Raw genomic sequence first — 24,051 nt, 5'->3', positions numbered from 1 at the left:
ACTGCCCAGTAACAAAAACATATCACGAACACTATAACGTGTTTTATAATAGATTTGTACTAAGGTAGCTCTGATCTACAGTAGTTCATAGTCTTCTGATACTTTGTTTACGTGTGGTAACGTGATAAAAAAAAACACGTGATTGTGATAATTCAAGACATTGGTTGTTGCTTCGACTATAGGCGGAGTTTGGGGTTTTAAATAGTTGGCGCACAATGTGAATTTGAACTGTTGAATTGTAGCGTTCGTTATAGAAAACGTGGTTCTGAAAGTATTAAAGTCAGTATGTGTGTAATGGTTTTGGGGTGAGGTTGTCGATGCTTCCTTCAACGGGGTTATTTAGCAGGATAGACTGCCCCTTTTCAAAAAGGAGAATCTGTGAGCGGCCGTACTGTCATTACAAACATGGCAGGGGGACAGACGAAACCTTGTTTAGCGTGGCTGCTTCTACTAAACCGCGGGGTAAGGAGTGGACACTTGATCATATACAAACAATAACAGTACAAGATACCACAAAGCAAAACTTACAATAAATGCAAGAGTAAAACAAGTAACGTTTTTTTAACTGGTTTCTTTTTAAACGAGATAAAATCAACAAATAAGTAAACGTGATATTGTATGTTCCCTGCTTGCTGACAAGCTTTCAGCCAACAGATAAACAGGTCACCCTGACAAACTGGTTGTTTTTTTGTGTAAATTCTACTTATCCGCTGCAGGGTGTTGTGTGTGTGTTTTTTTTTAATTGATTTTCAAGCTCAGACATAACGCACATAACCGTTTGTGTCCACTTTCATTTTAAATAGTTGTTTTTACTGCGTTGTCACAGTTATGTGGTTTTGGTTCCCACTAGGGTAAGTTTTATAATGATGCAAGATTTTCAGTACTACCGCTAGACTAGGGTTGAAATTTGAATGCCTAATACTGTACTTAACCCACTAAAGGCTAGCTGTATTCGGACCTGCCTTTTTTAATGAGGTGCCATTAAGGACATTAATTTATATTTAAGATAGTTCATTAGCACACTAGTTAATTAAGAAACAAGATGGTTAATTCCTTACTTCTGAGATGATTGAAACTTTAAATGGTACCACAAAGAACAGCCTTGAGGTTAGATCTCCTGGGGAGTCGGTTTTACATGAACCAAATGTGTTCTAGAATGGTTTGCCCCTTTTAAAAAGACTTATTATTATTATTATTATTATTATTATGGAAATGACAAACCCTTTGACTGATTGAATAAAAAAGTGTATGAACAGGATAAATTTAAGACTGGTCATGTAAGAACTGTTCTCTGGTTGTAGTATGAGCACTGCTCAGGTGTCTGTAGTAGATTTAAGTATTCATTGAGATCTTCAACCATGCCAGCATACATTGAAAACTGCATCCATATATTTAAAAGAATAACTGCCACAAACATTTTTTTTACAAAAAAACAAAACAAATCAGAAACTGCAAACAAACAGTACTTGAATGTATCTAATCTGAGGTGCAGCAAAGGGACCTCAAAGCTTTTAATGTCTCAACCATCATAAAATTAAGAAATGAACCCTCTTAAATATGAATAAACTGGTTATTTCTTGAATGGCACCTTCATAGTACATTGCCTTTAATTTACCAACCAAGGGAATTACATTTTAGCTGTGCAATTATGTGCAACAGTATCTTGGGAGTTTATATTTAAGGGGTAATGGCATTGCTGTGGCTTGTTACAAGGTGCATTAATTTGAATGGGACTTTAATTATTACAAAGTAACACAGCAATGATATTATACTAAAATTGTGTTATGTACTGTTTTATCAATTTGTAGAAGGCAAATTTCAAGGGTTAGGCCTACCTATATTAAATACTGTGCTGGAGCAAGAGGTTGTAACTCTTAATTCAGAAGGCTACAGTTTTGTTTGCAATTTATTCTAAAATATAATGTGTAAAGTTACATTAAACTGTTCACACTTATTTATGTTCTGGCATTATTTTTTTATTTTTCAGAAATTGGAAATGACAACGTAACCCCTCCAAAGAAATATACCGAACACCTAAATAAGCCACATACACTCTCTGAACAGGATCTCAGCCTTTTAGAGCTTTATAGGATCAACAAAGCAATTGAGACGGTCAAGTGTGAGGTTGAGCAAGAGCAAAAGAAACTGTTCCACTGCAAGACCCTACAAGAAAATTGGGATGCAGATCCATGCTCTGCCACAGCAACATCAGTAGAACCGAAGAAGAAAGCACTTGAAGGTGGCAACAAAAATAATGCAACATTCCCCAGCTGCACCCACAAATTGGAGGCAGCTTCAGCCTATTTGGTCACCAGTAGTAAATACGTGGTGGATAAATCTAGACCAGCAACTGATTTGGAATATGACCCATTGTCCAACTATTCTGCAGATCTGGGGAACAACAATTCAAAGCTGTGTGAAGATCCAAAGAGAGGGATAAAGAGAACCATGGAGGATATGTATGGAGGAAAGTCAGAACCACCTAATAAAGTAACAAGGGATTGCATGGCATGGCAGGATGAACTTGGGATCCAGGAATCTGATGAGGAATGCGATCTTGTCATTGATATCCCACCTTTGGTAACTCCTTTCAAAAAACCCAGAGCCTCTAGGAGATGGATGAATAATGAAAGCCGGCTTGAGGGATCAGATGTAGGTGCCAAAAATCTTCTGCAAAAAAAACCTGATGCGACATCAGCACTTGTGGAAATGGAGACAACCGATAGAGTTGATCCTGTCAAGTGCCTCCCAGTTACATTGGTGATCTCAGGGAAAGAAGGTGAAAGAGTACTTGGAAGTCATGGTGTAAGTTCTTCTGTCCGCCTTAACCAGGGGAGTGAATGTAAAGAATTGATTGAAGTAAAGAAGGAAGGAAGTGTTTCATCTTTAACTGGAAGCAAAAAGGTTATATTTTTAGAGAGATCCAAGAGTGAAATGGAACAAGTCCCTGTTGCCTCAAAACCGTTTGAACCTCTGCGAGTTCCTGTAAGATGCCCTACATCCAACCATGCCAAGGTTAGCACTAAATTGCCACAGGAACAAACTGATCTATCCATGCTATCAAAGGAAAAGCTTAAAAACAAAGCTGATCCAGGAATGGGAGAGCAATTGATCAAAAAGAAAGACCAGCAGAGACTCGGCACCAAAGATATGAACCAGTGTCTGCCTTCTCAACAAAAGTCCACTGTACTTGTTCCACAGGCAGCACCTTTTCTGGGGATAACTATGTCACCAGTGCAACCTAAAAACCAAGACCAGCATATAACTGAGCAAAAATCCACTTCAAAAAACATGACCCACTGTCTACCTTCTCAACAAAAACCATCCGCCCTGGGTGTACCAAAACCAGATCCCCTTCAAGGAGAATTTGACTTTGCTGGGAAGACTGCATCTCCTGTGCGACCTAAAAATCAAGACCAGCATACAGCTGAGCAAAAATCCAGTAAAAAATATGTGGCTCACAGTTTACCATCTCCACAAGAGTCATCCACTCCAGATGTGCCAAAGATGGCAACAATTTGTGACGTTGCGGTAAATCCATCTTCGGTGCAACCCCAGAATCAAGATCAGATCATTAAGGTGGAATCTTCTTCTGAATCGGATAGTTCAGATATGGAAATGTATCTATCTGACAATGACCAAATGGAAGAATGTTACCGGATTTTTATGGAAGCCAATGAGAGCAAACCAGAAGAAAAGGAAAGGAGCAGCAGACCAGTAAGTTCTGTTTAGTACCTCCTTCCTGGCAACCCATATTGGAAGCTGGGGCTATAAGGAGATCCCTGTCTTTATGGTATAGAGTTATATACACATATACAGTGAATTTACACAATGGAATTTGTTTAGTTTTACTGATGACCAGGGATCCTAGGAATCTGTTTGCTGCAGAATTAAATAACATGGAAAAACGTGGATTTTCTATGTTTTTGGAGGTTTTAGTTTTACATTTGGAGGGTCAAAAAACATGCAAGGCTTTATTTGTTTGTTTGATAATCAAATCAATACATGTATAATATAAACATTAACACAGGCAACTTTTGCTTTAAATTTATGTAAACATACCTATCTAATATAAAACTGTTTCCGGTATTCAAGTTCAGTTTACTTCAGTATTCAGAGCTGTTCAATGATGCCGAAAACAATAAAAATTGACCATTGTAGAACACGTGGGAAGCACTAAACATACATTTTAATGCAAGGAAACGTAAACAAGATGAGGCTGAAACAGCAGGGCCATCAAACACTGAAACAGACCACTATGTTTGGATCATTTCAGCATCTTAAAACTGCCAAAGAACAGTGTGAAACTGTTTTAAGATTGTCAAAATGTGGTAAAAGCAGAAATTCCTCTGTACAAAGTGGATCAACCGGTAGTTTGAGATTTTTTTCAGCAAACACATTAGGGAGGTGGTGCCATTCCAAAGTCAGACCAGTTGTAGCTGGAATGCGGCAGCTCTGTTTTAACAATAGCCGTCCGGATGACGAAGACTAACTCCGAGTTGAACTAACATTAATATTGTACAGGGAACTATTTGTAATAATTTGAAGTGAGAGGGGGGAAAAAAGTTTTATTGATTAATGGCGCTGGTAAGCTTGTAACTTGCTTAGGATTTGAAAGTGTGACCATTTTTGTATTTTATTTATTTAGCAGACACATTTATCCAAAGCGACTAACACATGTTACAGTTCAAGAATAATTAATGTTATAAACTAAGACACACGTGTAACAAGAACAATAAATACTTCATGTGTTAACTGTTACCCAATAGTACTGTTTTTTTTTTTTTTAATCGGAGAAGATTATTATTATTATTTATTATTATTATTATTGCAGAAAACTAGGATCCCTGCTGATGACAAAGTCCTGTTTTTTATGAGATCTTGGGACTCTTCATATTCCCCTCCCCTGTGTAAAACTATGCTCTTGATGAGAAGATGCAGTTGAGTTTGCATTTTGAGTTTTTGACTAAGCAATAATGTTCCTCTTTTCAGGTGGTGGAATGTATTGAACTGGACAGACCAGACATGGAGAAAAAACAAAGTCTCCTCCCAGGACAGAAGAAGAGAGTTGCACATGTGTCTAAGCATAATGTAATTTCCTTCATTTGAGTTTTATTAATGAGCTGCTTTTATTGCAATGTTACAGGCTCTATCCCGTCCTTTCAACACAAAGCAATTCCTGCTGTCCAAGTGTACTTCTATTCTAGAGTTACTGCCCTGCTCATCAATGAAATGCATTGCTGTCTTGCTGAAGTTGGTGGCAGGGTAAATTTTAGTTGGTCAGCCAACCCTAAAACAATGTGGTGTATTCTAGACTTTGCTTGGAACAAAAACAAGGGCTTGTATCTGCTGCATTTTTGGGATATAATGCAAAGACAGTACTGGATTAGTCAAAGATTGGTAGATCTCTGAAAGGAAAGCTTGAATGTAAATCAGAACTTTTGACATTGAACTCCCTTCAAATGTATTGGTTGCACAGGATAGTACTGCTGTAACTGGTAACTCCTAATGACACAAATAACCTATTCAACATTTTGCTATTGGGACATCGAGTGACTAAATGCAAAGCATTGCTTAAAGATGGGAACTAACAGTATGCTGCAGGGATGGCCAATTCCTGTGCAAGAGGTGAATTATTTTCTAGGTGTAATTGCATAACTACATTGGGACCTGGATGTGGCCTTAATTCAGTTAAACAATTTAGAAAATAGTTGGAACAAGGAACTGGAAAGACCAATTTAGAGCACCACTACTGTACAGCCTATTTAAGTGATGGCTGTTTGTAGTTGATATCTAGTGTGACACAATTTAAGAAAGAAGTTGTCCTTCTGGGGGAAGTGAGGGGAGGAGTACAATGTTTTAAGTACAAAAACTTTTTTGTTTAGGTGAGGTCAAGCAGACAACAGGTCATAGTGCCATTCAGGGAGCCCACTTCACAGCTTGCAAATCCCACTCGAATCCAGCAGTTGCAGCAGCAGGCTTCTATATTAACTGCTGCTGTCAAAGGTGGCCAGGCATTTGTTGCTGCCACTACTGGGCAGAAGAAAACAACTGTGGCGGCCCCTGCGGCTCCAACGTTTCCCAGCACTGCGCAAACTGGTAAGACCTAGTCAGAGAGTACAGTATATCTGCAGGTTTTATTTAACACAGTTCAGTGTTACTACTGTAAGGATTCTGGAAACTTTAAATTCTGCAGCAGATCATTTTTGCAGTATACATATGCTCTTTTTTTAAAGTTAAGCAGTCAAAAAATTGGAAAACTCTGAAAGAGCAGACATGTGTAAGGTCCCCATACAGTACATCTAAAGAACCACTTCTCCAATTGTGAAACTTTGTTTCTGTACTTGGCAGTGGGGAGGTAGTTATGCTCCCTTGTCTTCCCTTCTACCTAATTTGTTTCCTCAGTCTGCTTAAATCTAGTACCAATTGGTGGAATGGCAGTTTCTTCATGGAGCTCAAATGTACAGTTGATTTTACCAGACGGGACTATAACTGGGGCTGCGGCAATAGCTCCAGCCACATCTGCACAACAGCGGACAACCTATACTCCTGCCAAGGTATTTTATAACTTAACCTTGTTCATTTCTTGAGTTGGAAGTGTGAATTATTAGAATGAATCCATTAATTTATAAAGTATGGTATATGTGCCCTACAACAATGAGAATCTCTTTTAACAATGCAGGGAGTAACTTGTGTCAACTTTGAACTATTTTAGGCAACTCATAACCTTGTCAATTATGTTGGCTTTTAGGCAATAGCCAGTCGCAGGAAAACAAATTTGGCTGTAGAACCCAGCTCAAAAGTTCCACATGATGTGAGGCAGCGTTACGTCAACATGTTTGTTGAGGAATTTTTGAAAACTTCCTTCACTGTGCAGGAGGCGTTTGAAAAGGTTTGTATGCAACTACTTTTTATTATACTGTAAGCGATAGTCTTGATAAAGTTGACATTTAGTTTTTTTTTTTTTTTGTGTGTGCTGCAGTACATTGGTTTGTGTTTGGAACAGGCTTATTTTGTAAGTGTTTATATTGAGAACCCAGAGGTATTGAGCAAAGGGTTGTGGTTAATTTGACAAAGTAATGACAATAAAACCTTGAAGAATAAGTGATGGAACCCATCAAAATGCTTTACAAAAAAAGAAAAATGACCAAACCCATGGCTTTGTCATTTCTCTCATTAGGCATTGGCTGAAGAAAAGGCTGTATTTGAGCGCAGTACCAACAAGATAAAGTACCTGAGCATAGCTGTAAACTCTCTTAAGAGGCTAAAGAACCAGTGCAACCCTTCTAACAGTAAGTTGATATTTTAAACTGCCAGTTCTGGAGGTTAAGATTAAGAGTAGTTCACTGTTGCAGCTAGCAAACCATGTGCATATCCAAAGCTACATTACTTGGTGCTTTGTGGAAATTGAAACCACTTGACCTTGATTCTGAGTATGTTCTAGGCTGAAATTAAGTTATTTCTTCAGAGGTTCCCCCATGCTACATTTTTATCTTCTGTTGCAGGCACGGATTCCAGTTTGCAGGGTTCAAGAGGCCACACCTCTGCTAGTGGTGGAACATTGCAGGTTGAGAAGGCGACCGGTGAGCTTTTAAAGATTTCTCTATTTAATATGCCATATTTAGGATAACGTCTAGCATGCGTGCGATTCAAGTATTGCTGAAATTGGTGTTTGACAATTCTTTCATAAATTTATTGCTATGATATACCAAATATGCTATTAATATTTAGGCAGTAGTATGATATAAATGTGGTTGATTTATTACTTGATAAGCAGAAGGTAATGGCTTTTTGTGACTCCCTTGTAATTACAGAAGACATTGATATGATACTGTAAGTTGTAGCAGGAGTGTAGGCTACAACAGTTTGCCACAAGACGCTAATGATGACCTTGCTTGTGGTAATGCTATTCTGCAGTTAAGGTTATATTCCAATGGATCCTTGCTGATCCTGAAGTTGTGTACCTCTTTGGTCTTTCAGACTCAGCTGGGGCTGCATTGTATGAGCAGCTGAAGGAATACGTTATGACTGATGAGATGTTAAAAGTGAATGGCTTCCCTCTTCAGCATCCTGATAAACCAGCAGCTGCTTTCTTTGGTGATGTGTCCAAGAAAAGCACCACAGGCTGTGAGTAAATTGTTGCGATTTTAGCCTAGGTGTCTTTTCCCAACCCTATGCTGCAGAAATGTACAACTTCATCAATCTGTATAGGAGCTTATACACAGTTTTATACAAAACTTAAAACTCAATTTTCTGGACAGTACCAATAATTCTATAATTAATTCTATAATTGAATATATGTTTAAAAATTAATTTAGTATGGTGTAGAACAAAATAATTGTACAGCTTTCTTGATGGAATAAAGTAAGCTTGGGAATTTAAATCATAGGTGGGCCGGTAGGACCATAAAATGTAGACTTTTTTAAAAAAAAAAAAAAAAAAAAATGAATACTCTCCCTTTCACAAGACCAAAAGACAAGCATATCCTTTCCCTGCTATTCTAAACATGCTATTTGAAATTGTTAATGTGAGGAAATGGATTTGCATGTTTAAGCATCGAAGAGGATTTGTTGTCGATGTGGAGCAACCTATTCTGTGACCTCGTCGGGGAAACATGTTCGGAAGGAAGAGTGCAACTACCACTCAGGGAAAGTGCTGAAGAAAAAAGGCAAGTTTCTTTTGGGGGGGGCTCGGGGGGCACGACACACACAGCAACCACCTTTTAACCTTTTACTGAAGCTTTTTTTTTGTGTGTGTTGAGAATCTGAATGCGCAACAATACAAAATCGTTGTTTTCTGTGTTGGTAAAATTTCTATTCTAGTTCCTGGTGGCTTAGATACTCGCTATAGTTGTTGCGAAGGCGCGGTAGGAACACCTGGATGTCAAGTTTTCCAGGTAATGTTGCTCTGTTTATTCCAGTGTTGCATAGTTTAAATGTGGCTGCCGCACTTTATTTATTTTAATATTGGCTATAAGACGTAGGTTATAAGACCTTTGCACACTGGATCCGACAATGCATCCGAATTTAATGTGCGTCTAAACGGAATACATGGCAAGGCATTGCCGCGACTTTGGAAACGAATGATATGTGTCACCGGGGGGGAGGGCGGGGGCTAGCTGCCCAACTTAGATATTTATTACTGGAGCGAGTGTTTGAGAATTTAAATATTGGTCATATGGTTACTGATGCTATGACAACAGTGTTGTGTAATATCAGATTTTTTTTTTGTGTGTAACAACATTATTGTAGTCTGGTAGAAACATAATAATTGGCAAACATTTTCCATCAGCGTTTGCTGATCATTAAGTTTATACTACATTTAAGATTTTGTTCAAAGTTATGCAAGTAACAGAATTGTATTTATATTTTATTAAAATACTGAAACTAGGTATATTTTCTACAAAGCCTCTACTGCACAGCCGCGCTCTGAAGTACGATATTAATGCATCTAGTGTGCAATGGATTGACGGACGACTTTCGGATGACTGAACGGATCCAGTGTGCAAAGGCCTATAATTAGGATAAAGGCGTAGACGCATGGATCAGCAGTAACCCAAGTTCAGTGGCTTAAGAATATGGCACCAGTGTCTTAAATTATTTTTCTATTGTACCTTTTTTAAATAGCTCCATGTACATGATGGTTGTAAAGAGAACCTTGAAGGTTTTGTAAAGACATTTTCAAAGTCCTCCCTCAGTAATGGAAACTCTGGTGTGTTTGCTTTGGCCTGTCAGATGGTGAGTACTGCTCCATTTTAATATTAATGCACTGTAATATGACACATACAGTACTGGATCCAGTTATTTTAATTTTTTCCCTGTTTTTGTAGTGCTATACTACTCAAGGTCTGGAACTCGCAAGGGTTACTGTGGTAAACCCCAGTCTACAGGTTGTCTACGACACTTTTGTTAAACCAGACAGTGAAGTTATTGATTATAACACCAGGTATGAGCAGTTCTTTTCAAGTTCCCTCTTTGTGAATATTTATACAGGATGTATTTGCTAGTTTGTGTTATTTCAACATTTCAAGAAAAGGCAGATTAATTTAGATCTGTTCAGCTTTTTTTTATTTTAAAAATGCCCCTAAAACTATTTTGCAGTGAGGGGATTGTATGCATATTCCTGGCAACCAGGTTCATTATACAAGTAAGGCGTTCATAACTAGGTCTGTTAATGAAAGTTGTGCATCTAAGAAACTGATCATTCAATTGGGAATTGTCAAAAGTTGAGACCCCACAGTCACAGATTTCTCAAGAGGAAGCAGGTGATGGCATCCAGGGGAGGGTCAATTGTATTGATTTAGTTAATTTGCTATTCCAATTGAAGCAGTTTATAAAACGGATGCTTCGATTTGTGGGCGGGGGTGGGGAGGGGGGGTTCTCTGTGGAGAGCAGCACATAGCTTTATGGGAAGTATGAATCCATCTTCGGTTTCAATTGTAATGATGAAATAGCTAAAGGAATATCACCTGCTTTTGGTTTGTGCATCTCCTCTATGATCAGACCTTGCAGGTGTATTTAAATTACTGAACATACTATAATAGTAGAAACAGAAAGGTATGGAGGGTTTTGTGTAGACCCTCAAGTACTTTTTTGACTTCTAACTTTTTTTTATTGCTTTTTAAAGGTTCTCGGGAGTCACCGAAGATGACCTGAAACGGGCAAACCCCTCAATCCGCGATGTTCAGGCAGTGCTGCTTAACCTGTTCAGTGTTGAAACTATTTTAATCGGTCACTGCTTTGAAAATGACCTGTTTGCACTTAAGGTAAATAACGGTTATGAGAATTGATCAATAACAAGTAAAATGGAAAACTTATGTCGCAAGACAAGATTTTTGGGTAGGTGTAACATTCAATAAACTATTACAGCTTTTTTTTTTTTTTTTTTATTTGTTTCCCCCAGCTCTTTCACAACACTGTCATTGACACGTCTATTGTTTTTCCACACCGTTTGGGTTTGCCAAACAAGCGAACACTTAGGAAATTAATGGCGGACTATTTGAGGCGGATTATTCAAGAGAATGGTAGGTTCTGGTATGAGGAGGGTGGGTGGGTGGGTGGGTGGGGGGTCGGCATATGCTTGTGTGTGAATCAGTCCTTGATTCTGGAATGTGTTGGTGGGGGGGTGGGTGGATTTAAAAACATGTGTATATATTAAACTCCCTCAAATTTGTCAATGCTGAACGTGCTTCTCAAACAACTGCCTGATCGACCTGCTGAACAGCGACCGATTCATAAAACAAATATGGACTGCAGACCTCGGCTCATAGTGGAAAATCATAGCTCTCTTCGAGTTCTTCCATGGGTGGACCATAGTTTCCCCACAGAGGCTCTTCTCCAGTCTATATTGTATTTGTGTGTGTACCGCATTTTGAAATTTTAAAGGGAGAAACAGGTGCGAGTAATCAAGAATGGAAATGAGACGCGGTGCATAACTGTAATGCTCTGTGACGGCAGATGGCTGCAAACTGCTGTCACTTTGTTTTCTTCTACCAATACAGTACTACAGTACCATTTTAATAACAAAACTATATTTATCTTGTACCTAGTCCCATTAAATCTGCATTATGCCAATTTCAGGCGGCGCTTTGTGGTCGGCAAGGCAATACAGCTGAGAATATTTCCTCTGTCATCCCTGCCTGGTGCTGTCAGTGTCAGTTTCTCAGCACACAGTACAGTAATGAGGTGCAAACAGGTGCTTGATCGATCTGTAGGAGCGTTTACTAGGTGCCTTTGTTACTTACTTACAAAAAACTAAATTTTATAGCAGTGTTTATTCTTTAGGAAAATACAATTTAAGCCTAATATTTTTAGGGACCCCCAACTTCTTGTTGTTGATTCCAACTTGGACAATTCACATAAGGACAAGTAAGATTACGTCAGGACGAGTAAGTTTCAGAAGGTGAAGTACCATAATTTTGTTAGTTTCTAACACTAATATTCTCTGTTTCCTGGCAGTGGGCGGTCATGACTCCAGTGAAGATGCTGCTGCTTGTATGGAGCTGATGCTGTGGAAAGTAAAGGAGGATGCCAAAGTGAAAAGATGGTGATTCCTACACCCCTTGATGGGTAGCAAAGAACTCGACCAAGCTGTATTATGCAGTAATTTCTGCTTCTGAATATTTGTACTTGTAACAAAGTATTTCTTCTCTCATCATCATGTTGTGTTTTTGGTCCATATTGTTAAACTAAGCATTTTATGTTAACGTCCTGTTTTTTGTTGTATAATGTATATTACTGTAATGTTGTACATGGATACAAGTGTCAGTATTTGCTCTTTTGTGCTTATTTTCCCTAAATGTCTGTTTTTTCATATTTCATTGTGTGGGTATGTCAAGACACTGCAATCTACCACATATTCAACAATTCCGATCTCTTACACTCTAGTGGAATATTTTTGAAGTGTCAATTATTTGTGCGGTAATGAGTTTATGGTACAAGTTTAGGAGGGGGTGGGGTTAATGTACCACTTTATACAATTGGTGGTTGGGGTTGCAAAAATAAAAAAATATATAATGCTCATTATTATTGAAATGCCAGAAATCTCTATAACAACATGCTTTCAGTGTTGAGGGATTGAACCTCAATTTATTGGATTGTATAATTAATAGTTTAAAAAAAACAAAAAAAACAGGCCTGCTGAAGTGTGGAAAAAATTATGTTAAGTAAAATAAGCTGCTTTTGCATGCAGCTGTGGTATGGGCATTAAAAAACACATTACTTGTGAGATGTGCCTGTGGAGCAATGTTAATTAAAATACTTTTCTGGCTGTGACTGTTGTTTGAGTTTTTTGAGCTTCCTCACACCAAACCATAATGACACACAATTCGATGTTCCCATGAATGGTTAAGTGAGAGACAATGAATAGTTCAGACACATTAGAAGTCTATAATGTGTGGAATTTGTTATTCTAACAGGTATGATCACAATAGCAGGTAGAGAACTACTTCCTGGGTCAAGTCAGAATAACATTAAGGGGTGGGGTTTAGAAGTCAGGAACTTGAAATCAATTGCAAACTATTGGTTTACTGAAATAATTATTTAATTACACAGTAAACAAGAGCCTATCAGTGCTGTGGTGCAGCACTCAACAGCATTCCTTCCTTTCATTTTAACTTCTTGCATGAGGAAGTTGCATAAGAAACAAACATTTAAATGATTAATGTCTTCTGATGTATGTGCTTTATTGATCATATATATTATATATTTTTTTAAGAAAAGGGTTGCTGACTTTATATCCTGGTTCTATTAAACTTCCCTTGTGAAACTTTTTAACATGTTTAACACAGGTATTGCTAAAAACATACTTTAAAATTAAGTTATAAATTGCAGGCTCCTCTTGGTATGTACAACAAAGGAATCCATTTAAAATCAGTACATTATTAGAGTTTTACATTTGTGCTTGTTTCCAGTTTCCAGTTGCAAAACCACACAACCAATCACTGCATAATTTCTCCACATTGAGCAAGATAGTTACTATAACCACTCAATTGCACCTGCAACACATCAATCCTCTGTGAATCATGAGAGATCAATGACCCAACAATTAAGGGCAATTACCCCTAACTAGAATGGACAATATTATAATGAAACTACAGTGTCACTATACATTTGTAATTTCAGACGCAAATATTGAGGGTCACCGCATTTGTTTTTGAATTACATAACCGTATATTACATCAACATAAACATGCTTGTATGAAAGGTGCCAACTTAAAATGTTTCATGGAAAACTAAGTATTAAATAATTAGAAAATGTAGGTAATCTGACAGTAGGTTATTTATTTCTGTTCAAACTTCAGTTAGTTTTCTGCATGCACTTGAATCAAAAACTGGGGGGTGTAGGCAACTCATTTTCTGGATAACTGACTTACACCCTGAAAGAAAGAAAGAAAGATGCATTGCTAGGCTGAAAACTATGGAAAGTTCCTAACTTTGCCTGCTTTAACTGCACTTTTGAATATTTGACGCTACTGTAAATATGTAAAATGCCTTAATCTTGGAAGATAGATACATTTAATTGTCCCATCTTGTTTTTGCATTTATAGTAACAATGAAATAATTTGATTTATGACCAAGGACGTATGAATAAAAATATCAAAACAACAAGGAAATGTGTGAAGATATTGCAGGAATGTGTACAACACAGCAGACAGCAACACTGAGTAATGTAGTTTGTTATAGTCATATAATAGGCAATTGATAATGTCTCTCTTGGCTGCAATTTAGGGAACAAAATGACACAACCGTTATATATGAATGCATTTACTTTGTTGTGAGGCATCACCAGTCAGTTTATTAAATCACACGGCACTGATTTATAGAATCATCTTTAAAACAACCTTTTTATGAACAGTTTTTACAGTATATCACAAAAGACTTTAGCAGTGCCTGTTCTAATGGCAACATGAACTTACAATTACAAAGAAATTCCTAAACAGGAGATGTAAAATGAATTTCAGGTGATAAAATGGCAATACATTATGATCCATGGAAATTAAAATGATGCAACACATGCAGGTGCCGTATAAAGATGAAAAAAACACACAAAAAGTAACACGTTTGTATTTATGTACATTTGTTTTAGAAAAGGAATACCACATGTATTTTTTCAAAAGTATATGAAACTCCCCTTATGTATGAATTTAGTATTATTGTCTTTGTTTTGACGAATGTACCCCAGAGTTGTTTATTTAACATTTAGGAAAAACTGGGGCAAACCTTGCACTAAAGCAAATGTTTAGTTAATCCATCTCTATACATCAGATATGATCTTTTCCTCCTTTTAGCTATATAGGTTATTTTTTCATTTTACATTTAGACACAGTTGATTTGATCAACCTATGCCAGGAGGGATAAGCCACAGCTAGATTGTTAGACCATTTTCCAGCACTGGGAAATCACCCTGGATTGCACAAATCACCTATTCCTTGCTATACTGTGATTACCCCTAAAATAAATGGCTTATGGGAGAACTTGTGGGAGAAAGGGGGTCCCTCATCAGGACATATTGTGCAAAGTGTGGAAGGGAAATAGGATAATCTCTATACTGTCCAAAGCAATAATGAATACCGGTAGCATATTTCTGCAAACGATTCATTCATGCTCTTCTAAAGTAAATTGCTTGTACAATATGATGCAGTTAAGGACAAGTGGTAGCATTGGCTTCATCCATTCTTTTTATTTAACCTGCTTCTTCTGCCAAACAGTCAATGCCTGCATAAGTGAACTTCTCATACAGAGTTGTGTTGACGTATGTCTGCAAAAAACAATGTGAGGTAGAAAACGAAGCTGTAATTCATGAAAATGCTTCCAGTGCAAATCTTAGAATAGCAACTCCTATTGTACACCTACCGTACACCTGTAGTGGAAATGGTTGTACACTGGTACTATGGTTCTGCAATGGGTTCATACTAAAACATTCGCAGGCACCAGTGTTCCTAACAGGTGTGGAGACAAACCGAGCAAAGCAACCCAACGCACAGGTGCAAACTTGGTACCTTGAACTGCAAGGCCAGATCTTAACCACATTACAACCATAATGTCTCAAAAGATGAACATTTAACCAGCGTGTTTGATTATATAAATAGCACATTACATTGCATCCCCCTGTACTTTGTGACACATTTATTATCTAGCTCCCAAATCATTGCAAAAAATAATCAATCTTACCTTTCTTTCTTCGAGCATTTTGTTTAGTGATACCAGGATATGTGCAAATGATGGTCTTTCGTAAGGTTTCTCACGCCAGCACTGTCTCATCAGGTCATACCTTTAAATAATGAGAAACAATCCATCACAGCAGGAATGATTGGTTTCAAAAGCTACAGAATGTGAATAAACCTGAAGCTATGGTTTGCACAGACTGTAACGTGACCATAACAACTTGAGAGGGTGAATTTTGGATAAAGTGAATTTGGATTCATTTGGATAGAGCACTAGCTTTGATATAAACAATTATGTTAGAGTCCTTGTAGGGTAAAACAGTGCGTGAGCATGAGAAATAGGAAAAAAAAAGTGGTACCCGAATTTTATTTCCCCAGATAGATTATGGGGAGAATTAGTTGAGTAGATATATAAAGTATGTAGATTTGCTTTAGATAGAGAAGCAACAAATCATCATTTTAATCTTTATTCAGAAACGGCATTAATAGCAATTGAAACAAGAAGGTCTCTCTACTGGTTTATAACATTCTTCCTTTTTTAAATGACATCTCTCACATTATTTAATGAGTAATTAAAGAACATATTCACCAGTATTCTTGAGCCGGCAGACCAGTTTAAAATTGCATTAATAATGCATCTAAATACATCATGTGATTGTTTTCAATATTGTATGGTATGTGACTGGTTGTTTCGCCTTTGTGGTGTTTGACGTTTTATTATTATTATTATTATTATTATTATTATTATTATTATTATTATTATTATTATTATTATTATGACCTGACTCACTGAATCTTTGAGTAATAAATAAATACTTCAATAAAATGTAATTCAATTTAAAAACTATGTATCCATATTAGCGTGCTTGGTAGAACGTACACCTCATCTTCACAGTTGAGCGGCTTCTCCAGCCTGTATCTCTGTGGAAGCTTCTCATAGAGTTCAGCACAGGTCATTCCACAGTAGGGCGTGCCACCTTTAATAAGACACAAGCAGCACTGGAGGTAAATAGCAACATCTAGGACAGGCAGGTCATGCAAATCAGTATCCTAAAGACAAGGCTGATCACCTTACAGAAATGGGACGCACTTATAATACCAGTGTATTATCCTACCCTAACTACTGGTGCTAACTACTGTACAGAAAAATTGATCAATGATTCTGATATTATAGCATGTAGGTGCCAATATGGTATAATTCTACTGCAGCAGATTACCATAGATTGGTTCATACCATTTATTGTTATGTAAAAATCTAAGAATAATACTGTGGCCCCATTCTACACATGTCTCATACCATTGAAGCTGCTCCTGTGTTATCACTGACCCTTAGTACAGAATAATTGCATTATCATTGTAGTGCCACTGCATTGCATGTATAGATGTCTGACGAAATCAAGAGAGAACACAAAGATAAAAACAATGCATTCAAATGTGAGTGCAGCAAGTGTATGATTGTTAGACTCACAATACCTACCTAAGCTTACAATCTCCCACAGCAGTACACCGTATGACCATCTGTAAAATTAGAACCACATTAAGCCAGTGAAAAATATTTTTTTCTTTGAAATGTAAAGTAGCACACTTCTAAATAGCAAACAAGGGGCCTTATTCAAAAAGCCTGTACTAAGTTAATCTAAATTATCAGCAAAAAATAAAACAATGTTGATGTTAAAGCTTCAAATAAATAAAGCAGGTGGTTAATTTAATAGTTTTGTACAGTATGCAATTTAATTGTTTCTTGATAGTTCTGTAATATTAGCAGTTTGAGTTTTGTTTTAAAGGGTGGTACAGGCTTTCTGAATATGGCCCATAGGACTCTTCTGAACTAAACTTGAGACCTTTGTTTCCAATTGACATTTCTAGGAGTAAAACAGGTTGGTTGGCACTGTTGGCATAGCAACCTCAAAAGGTATATTCTAATGTATACAAATGCACATTCCTGTTTATATATAATCCTTTATATTCATTATACTGTGCCAATAATTGTAGATCATTTTGTGTAGTAGCTTTTAACTAGGCCATGTAATCAATGTAATCTATACTGTTTATACTTCGATTGCCTAATTTCTAATTTCTTGAAAATCAGTAAAACAAAAACTGCAGATACTCACACATCACTGTTACTTGTATAGACACTGTAATTAAGGGACTCAATTGCCATCCAACGAACTGGAAGCCTCCCCTGTAAAAATAATGAAAACTGAATTGAAATTACTCACAATAATAGACTCTAGTAATATTTCATGGGATTCCAAAAAATATGATTATTATTATTATTATTATTATTATTATTATTATTATTATTATTATTATTAAAGCGAGAGGTTCATTTTTTAAATATGTTTTGTGTAGTATGTCATTCGTTGGTTGCTAAGGGTCTGGGCCTGTACGGAAACGCATCAGCATTAAATATACAAGATTAAAGTCATTCTCACCATTGTCTTCTTCACATACACTTCTTGGCCTCTTGATAATCCAAAGTCTGCTATCTTTGCAACAAAGTTTTCTCCCACCAAGATATTTCTGGCAGCTAAATCTCTGTGGATAAACTAAACCAAAGCTGTAATTATAAGCATGCAAAGCAATTACGATACAATGCAGGCCCACTTATATAGATGTATAGATTATTCCTATTTTGTGTTAATAATGCAGATAAAGAAACAAAGTGAAAAGTGTTCGGTAAAATCAGGATTATTTTTCTAAGATTCTTATGCACAATATAAGTATTCTGATGAGCTTTTGTGCCAAATACCCAAAAACTGCCCATTAAGTGCTCTCTGCCTTGCCTAGGAAATACTTAAGTAACCCAAAGCAGTAATCACCTTATAATGATGCTCACAGCTGTTGATTTTTATTGCATTACTATTGTACAGAATGCCTGCTCTCTAAGCCTGACAATAAGCCTCCCTAAAGGTCCACTTCAGATATTTCAGCTTTCAATTCAGGTCTAATTCACGTAAGCACATTCCCTAGAGTGCTTTATTTAAGAAGAAAACACCAAGAGCAACAGCCATAACCCACTTCTACTATACTTCAAAACACAGTAAACTATCTGTCTGGCAGTTACTGTCAGTTAGAGAGGGTGTGATTGCTACATTACAAATTAGCACGAGCAGGCAGAACCTCAGGTGCTCAGCCTAGTTCTTCTATGAACCTTGTTTGGCGCCTTGTTTGAAAATAAGCCGCTGTTAAAGTGAGATTTCATATATTACAAGCCTGGGCCAGAGGCTTACAATCTGGAAAGTTTATTATGCCTAATAAGACACTGACAATGTGGCTATAATGACCACGGAGTGATACTTTTTCTATAATGATAAACAAAAGAAGGGTTTATTACTGACCTGTTTCTGGCTGAGATAGTCCATGCCCCGTGCCACGTCCACTGCAAACTGCAAGAGCTGCTGAGAGGTCAGGGTGGACGCAGTGCTGTTTGCAATGGCAAACGCAGGGTCTGTCTCCAACACTCTGCTCTTCCGCAGGAAATCCAGTAAGTTTCCATGCAGTGCGTATTCAATCGCAACATACAAATACCCTGCACCCAACAGACGCGCATTACAAACATTAGCAATGTCATAATGCAATTATTCGGTTGTTTCATAGTATACACAATGATTGTATTTTGTTATTCAAACATACACTTAGCTTCCTTGCTGAGTCCTTTTCAACCTGGGAATAAGGCCTCTTTTTTATCCAGGAACTAGACCTTAGTGTTTTTGTGAACACCTTTGTGAATATGTATATTTTTGGATTACTTTTACGCATTATAATATCTACAATTCTTGTCACAAAATAGAAGTCAGATGTTACAGAAATCCTACCTCTGTGTTCACATGCTCCCAGTAAATTAATGATGTTGGGGTGATTTCCAAGTTTACAAAGAACTTCCAGCTCACCAGCAAAGTCTTTGTGGTCATCTTTAGAGGCATATTCTAGGAGGGGAAATAAATACTGAAAAATCCCATTCCTTCTATGGTAATAATAAAGCTGTACGATGGGAATGCAATGGTGTTCGAGAAAGGGAAATGCATTGATGGACCAAATCAATATTTCTGAATTCATATTTAACACTAAATACTTAAAAGGCAATACCTTTCATTCTTTTGATAGCTGCATCCATTCTGAGCCCGTCCTTTTTAATGCGGGCCTTTAAGACCTGCCCGAAATTCCCCTCACCAATCACATCCTGGAATTTAATGTCATTCCACTGGAGGGCAGGGTAGACAACAGGCTCCGGCTGGGACTTGGATTTCTTGGCGACCGTGAGCATCCCTGAATTGAACTGAACCACCGGCTCTTCCCTCTACAAAAGGAAAACAGGTTTCAAATAATTAGATATACCTATATATAGTCAATAGGAACAAAATACAACAGGAATGATGTCATTTCCATTGTGAGTATCTGAGATGATTTCTTATGAAGTTAATGTAGTGATGTCAAAAAGTGATAATTCCTCTACAGGAAAATATACTTGAACTTTGACCCATTCGACTCCTCGAGACCAACACTTTCAATTCAAACACAAAATGTCTCGTTTTCAATCATGCGACAACGTCCACAGTACAGAAATGTTAATCAATTATCAACAACATGAGAATACATTAAAAAAAAGATGTAAAGCTCGTACATTCATATCTCAGAGAAACTAAACGGATAACGACATAGAACGCCTGTACAGCACTGAAAAACACTATTTAAAAAAAACAAAAAAACGAACTGCACTGCACTGCTGAACCTCGTCTTCTTAATATTAGCATCACAAGGGTATCCATGTATTATAAAAAATAATAGACGGGCCTCTTCAGTGAGTTACAGGAAAACAATTCCATCTTGGGGGTTTCTGTGACAGTTTATAAATTGAAATATTTATATATATATTAAAACCAAACATTAAAACGGTGCCAAAAAATCTGTCGAACACACATATAAATTGTAATTCACAGAAAAATGTTATATTTACACTCAGTCTTGATCTGTAAGCAGTACATACCACTCCATTTTGGAAAGCCTGTACCATCCTGCGCTGGAAGGTGGCTCTCTTGAGCTGCAGCACTATGAAGAAGGCTATCAGAATGGTGAAGCAGGTCATTCCTGCAGACCCCAGGATAGCAATGAGCAGCATGTTGCCTTCACTTTGGAAATTATACGACGACACTGGAAAAGATTCACACCACATAAAACAATGTCAGACATGTCAAAAACCATTTCAAATTTTCAATGTCGAATGCAACTCACTTTTAGGTAACTTTAAATCAGAAAACTAATATGCCAATTGGATATATTTCGTTTGCATTAAAGGGTAGGTTTATGATTATTTTTGTCTATTATTATTAACAATATGTTTGGGCTGGATTAAGTAATTGTCCAGTATATAAAAGCTTCTACTTTTATATTTAATCCAGGTTGTTTTGTTAATTTATCAGTTGTAAAACATGTTTGCAAAAACACACAGCGAGGCATGCCATTGTACTGAAATGCCTCAGGTTTGTTGCCTTGTACCATCAACCACTGGGAAGTGGGCTGTCTAAGTAAAACTACATGCCTTTGGGTGTTATAGTGCTTCTAAAATGGCCTATAAAATCTAATGTATTTATACCACAATGCTCTCCCATTGTTTTTTATGCTGGTCAGCTGTTCTGTTATTACTCAGTAATGGAATGGCAAATAAAGTACAGCTGAGAAGTTGACACTAATTAGGAGCACCTGTTCTAAAACCACTTCTTACAGATGAAATCCTTCACACAGATTATTGAACCCTGCTCAAAAAAACCCTTCCAGTGAACAACAATTTATTTCAGACAAACAAAGGTAAATAATACAATTAAAAAAAAAAATATATATAATGTAATAGAGATAATGGCATTGCTGTTGTTTGTTCCTTGGTAATGGAACTGCCTCTGTCCTTAAATATATTAGAGAGAACAGTCTATTGAGACCAGAGTTGGTTCTGTTTTACCTCACAAAATGTTAAACTTACTGTGGTTATCCTGCTGTTTTCTCGTCTTTATTTCCAGTCTGGGGTTTCCCTGGCTTACTCCAATGTTGTTCTTTGCCCAGATCTCGACCATGTAGTGAGTGTCAGACTTCAGACCTCTCAACTGAAACTGCGTGACGGCATGCTCCCGGACATTAATCTCAGTCTGCTGGCTATAGTCCTCGGCATCACTGTTCTTATAGCGGATAATGACAGAGGAGATAGAGTTTCCCTCCTCAAGGGACCAGGAAATGATGGCTGAGGAATCTGTGATGTTACTTTTCTGGATGTTGAAAGGAGGGGGTGGGAGCTCTGTCAATTCAAAACAAGTTTGTAGAAATTAGTACTGGGAAATTCAGAACCTGTAGAGGTGTCTATGTAATTTGTTACTTATCCAAATAACCATGGTGGTACGATGTACTGTAACATTCTTGAGAATTACATAAAGAGAATTACAATATTTCCCTGACATGCAATATAAAATCAGATTTTTCAATCACTGCTATTGTTAAAAAAGTGAGGAAACAGCAACATGATTTAAAGCGGGTATTAATTGAACAGTATGAACAGCAAAATGTTTTTCAGAATATAAAGACTATAAAGGGGTTCTCCCAAGACATTTACAATGGTGGACAGTGAATTGTTTCAAGAGCAAATTACCAGCTGATTAATAATCTTAAACAAAATGTTCAATACAGCCAAGTAGACACGGATAAATATCATTCAGAAAAATGTTTAACATCAATGATGAGGTATTTCACAATAAATGCAAAGTATAAGCTTGGGGAAAGCATGGTTAAATACAAACTAACTGTGCAACAACAAAATGACAGCGGAATGAAATAATTGTATATTTAAACTAGCTATACACTTTTATTCCTCTCAGAAAATCTGCCTTTGTCACTGCACTTCAAAACAGAGCCCATAGAACGGTACGCCCCGGCTTTACTGTGCAGCTTGGGGGTCAACTTCAAGATATACAAGCCTTACCATCGCTGAAAGTCCAAGCAGACACAGGATTGCTCCACTGGCCTACAGACTTGCATGTCACACGGACCTTACACTGGTACATCTGCTTGGGTTCCAGATCCTTGATATCTACGCTGGAGAAGTTCCTTAGCACCTCTAGGAATATATTCTTCTCAGATCTATCATTTACCGGACTGCATTCCACCTGGTAAATGCGCTCCTCCTCTGGAGATCCGGCCACAGGCTCCCACATAAGGCTCAGGGATGTCTGGCTGATTGGAATCAGTTTCACCCCTGATGGCGGAGGAAGATCTGGGAAACAGCAAAAGAACATAAGAAAAGATAGGAAATGAGAAGAGGCCATTCTGCCCATCAAGACTCCCTTCTTACCGAACCATTTTCCCTTACTTGAGGGATCTAATTTAATAGGACAGAATCTAGTCGTTTAGTAAATGTTCCCAGTTTTCCCTACTACTTCACCCGGGAGGCTATTCCATGTATTCCATGTATAACTCTGTAAAAAAGTGCTTCCTACCTTACATTCTAAACTGACTTTTACTCAGTTTCCCTCTTGTTCTACTCTCTGTGCTAAATTTGAACATTGTATCAGTTTTTTATTGCCTCACCATATTGGAAAGATACTGTACTTTTAATAATGAGTCCACAATAACCCCAACATTCAAATTAATTACAAGCCTGCCCAGTTATAGAGAAGGTCCACATGCAAGGAGATTTTTGTCAATATCAGATGTAGACCGTTTTATATAACTGAATTGGGTCACTAATTTGGTGGCCTGAGCTCAAAATAGTCTTATACTTTTAACCTTTCAGAGCCCATTTTAAACTTTCTCCCAAGATACAATATTATGAGAGATCTCTGCATGTCTTTTAGTGCTAAATATAAAGACAAGCAAAGTGTAAAAATAGGTTATATGGGGTATTGTTTTGATCTAGCTGGATAATTGTTGACAGCAAGGATACAGCATTACAAAATGTTGCTTCTGTGTGATTGTAAGAATGCATGTATGAATTACATTTGGGAAATTATCTTCATTACAATGAAATGTGTTCTAAAATGATTTGTACGTGATTAGGATTTTACTGTGTGATCTGAAAAGCAGACAAAACTCTTCACTCACTCCCATTCGATTTTACAGCTTGATTAGAAGGTATCTTAGTACACAGGCAATCCTTACCTAGCATGGCAGTAGAACAGCTGGCCTCAGGACCTGGATGCCCTTGACCTCCGTCTCCTTGGCGACTCAGCTGGACACATATATTATACACTGTCATTGGGTTCAGTTTCTCGAGCTTCACTAGTGGCCCATTCACTGAGAAAATAAAAATGGTTACAGTACTTTCAGTAAAGAACTGTGGCTGGTATATTACATACTGGTCATTGAAGAAACATTACAGAGTTTTGCCGCAAGTGGGAGACCAAAAA

General features: G+C 37.3%; 2 protein-coding genes across 2 annotated transcripts in view; one reads left to right on the top strand and one right to left on the bottom strand.

The window, feature by feature from the left end:
- The first annotated feature begins 215 nt into the window (after positions 1-215).
- Positions 216-12,773, top strand: LOC117409173 (RNA exonuclease 1 homolog). Its single transcript, XM_059023550.1, has 16 exons — positions 216-462; positions 1,988-3,717; positions 4,993-5,091; positions 5,886-6,099; positions 6,406-6,557; positions 6,752-6,892; positions 7,181-7,292; positions 7,506-7,583; positions 7,981-8,127; positions 8,555-8,668; positions 8,823-8,896; positions 9,627-9,737; positions 9,830-9,945; positions 10,627-10,765; positions 10,903-11,023; positions 11,958-12,773. The coding sequence occupies exons 1-16, from the start codon at positions 318-320 to the stop codon at positions 12,047-12,049; spliced, it is 3,585 nt and encodes a 1,194-aa protein (XP_058879533.1). The 5' UTR covers positions 216-317; the 3' UTR covers positions 12,050-12,773.
- A 1,480-nt stretch (positions 12,774-14,253) lies between these two features.
- Positions 14,254-24,051, bottom strand: part of LOC117421531 (angiopoietin-1 receptor-like) — a 32,825-nt gene continuing 23,027 nt past the window's right edge. Inside the window, exons 11-23 of the mRNA XM_034036052.3 lie at positions 23,804-23,938; positions 22,629-22,919; positions 21,642-21,950; positions 20,655-20,818; positions 19,757-19,967; positions 19,486-19,596; positions 19,009-19,199; positions 18,103-18,216; positions 17,779-17,849; positions 17,142-17,182; positions 16,545-16,641; positions 15,672-15,771; positions 14,254-15,258 (exon numbers count right to left, since the gene is read on the bottom strand). Coding sequence (XP_033891943.3) covers positions 15,184-15,258; positions 15,672-15,771; positions 16,545-16,641; positions 17,142-17,182; positions 17,779-17,849; positions 18,103-18,216; positions 19,009-19,199; positions 19,486-19,596; positions 19,757-19,967; positions 20,655-20,818; positions 21,642-21,950; positions 22,629-22,919; positions 23,804-23,938 — 1,910 coding nt within the window. The 3' untranslated portion in view covers positions 14,254-15,183. The remainder of the gene's footprint in view (positions 15,259-15,671; positions 15,772-16,544; positions 16,642-17,141; positions 17,183-17,778; positions 17,850-18,102; positions 18,217-19,008; positions 19,200-19,485; positions 19,597-19,756; positions 19,968-20,654; positions 20,819-21,641; positions 21,951-22,628; positions 22,920-23,803; positions 23,939-24,051) is intronic.

The sequence above is a fragment of the Acipenser ruthenus genome, chromosome 1, assembly GCF_902713425.1.
Source record: "Acipenser ruthenus chromosome 1, fAciRut3.2 maternal haplotype, whole genome shotgun sequence".
NCBI lineage: Eukaryota > Metazoa > Chordata > Actinopteri > Acipenseriformes > Acipenseridae > Acipenser > Acipenser ruthenus.
This window is presented reverse-complemented; position numbering and strand designations above follow the sequence as displayed.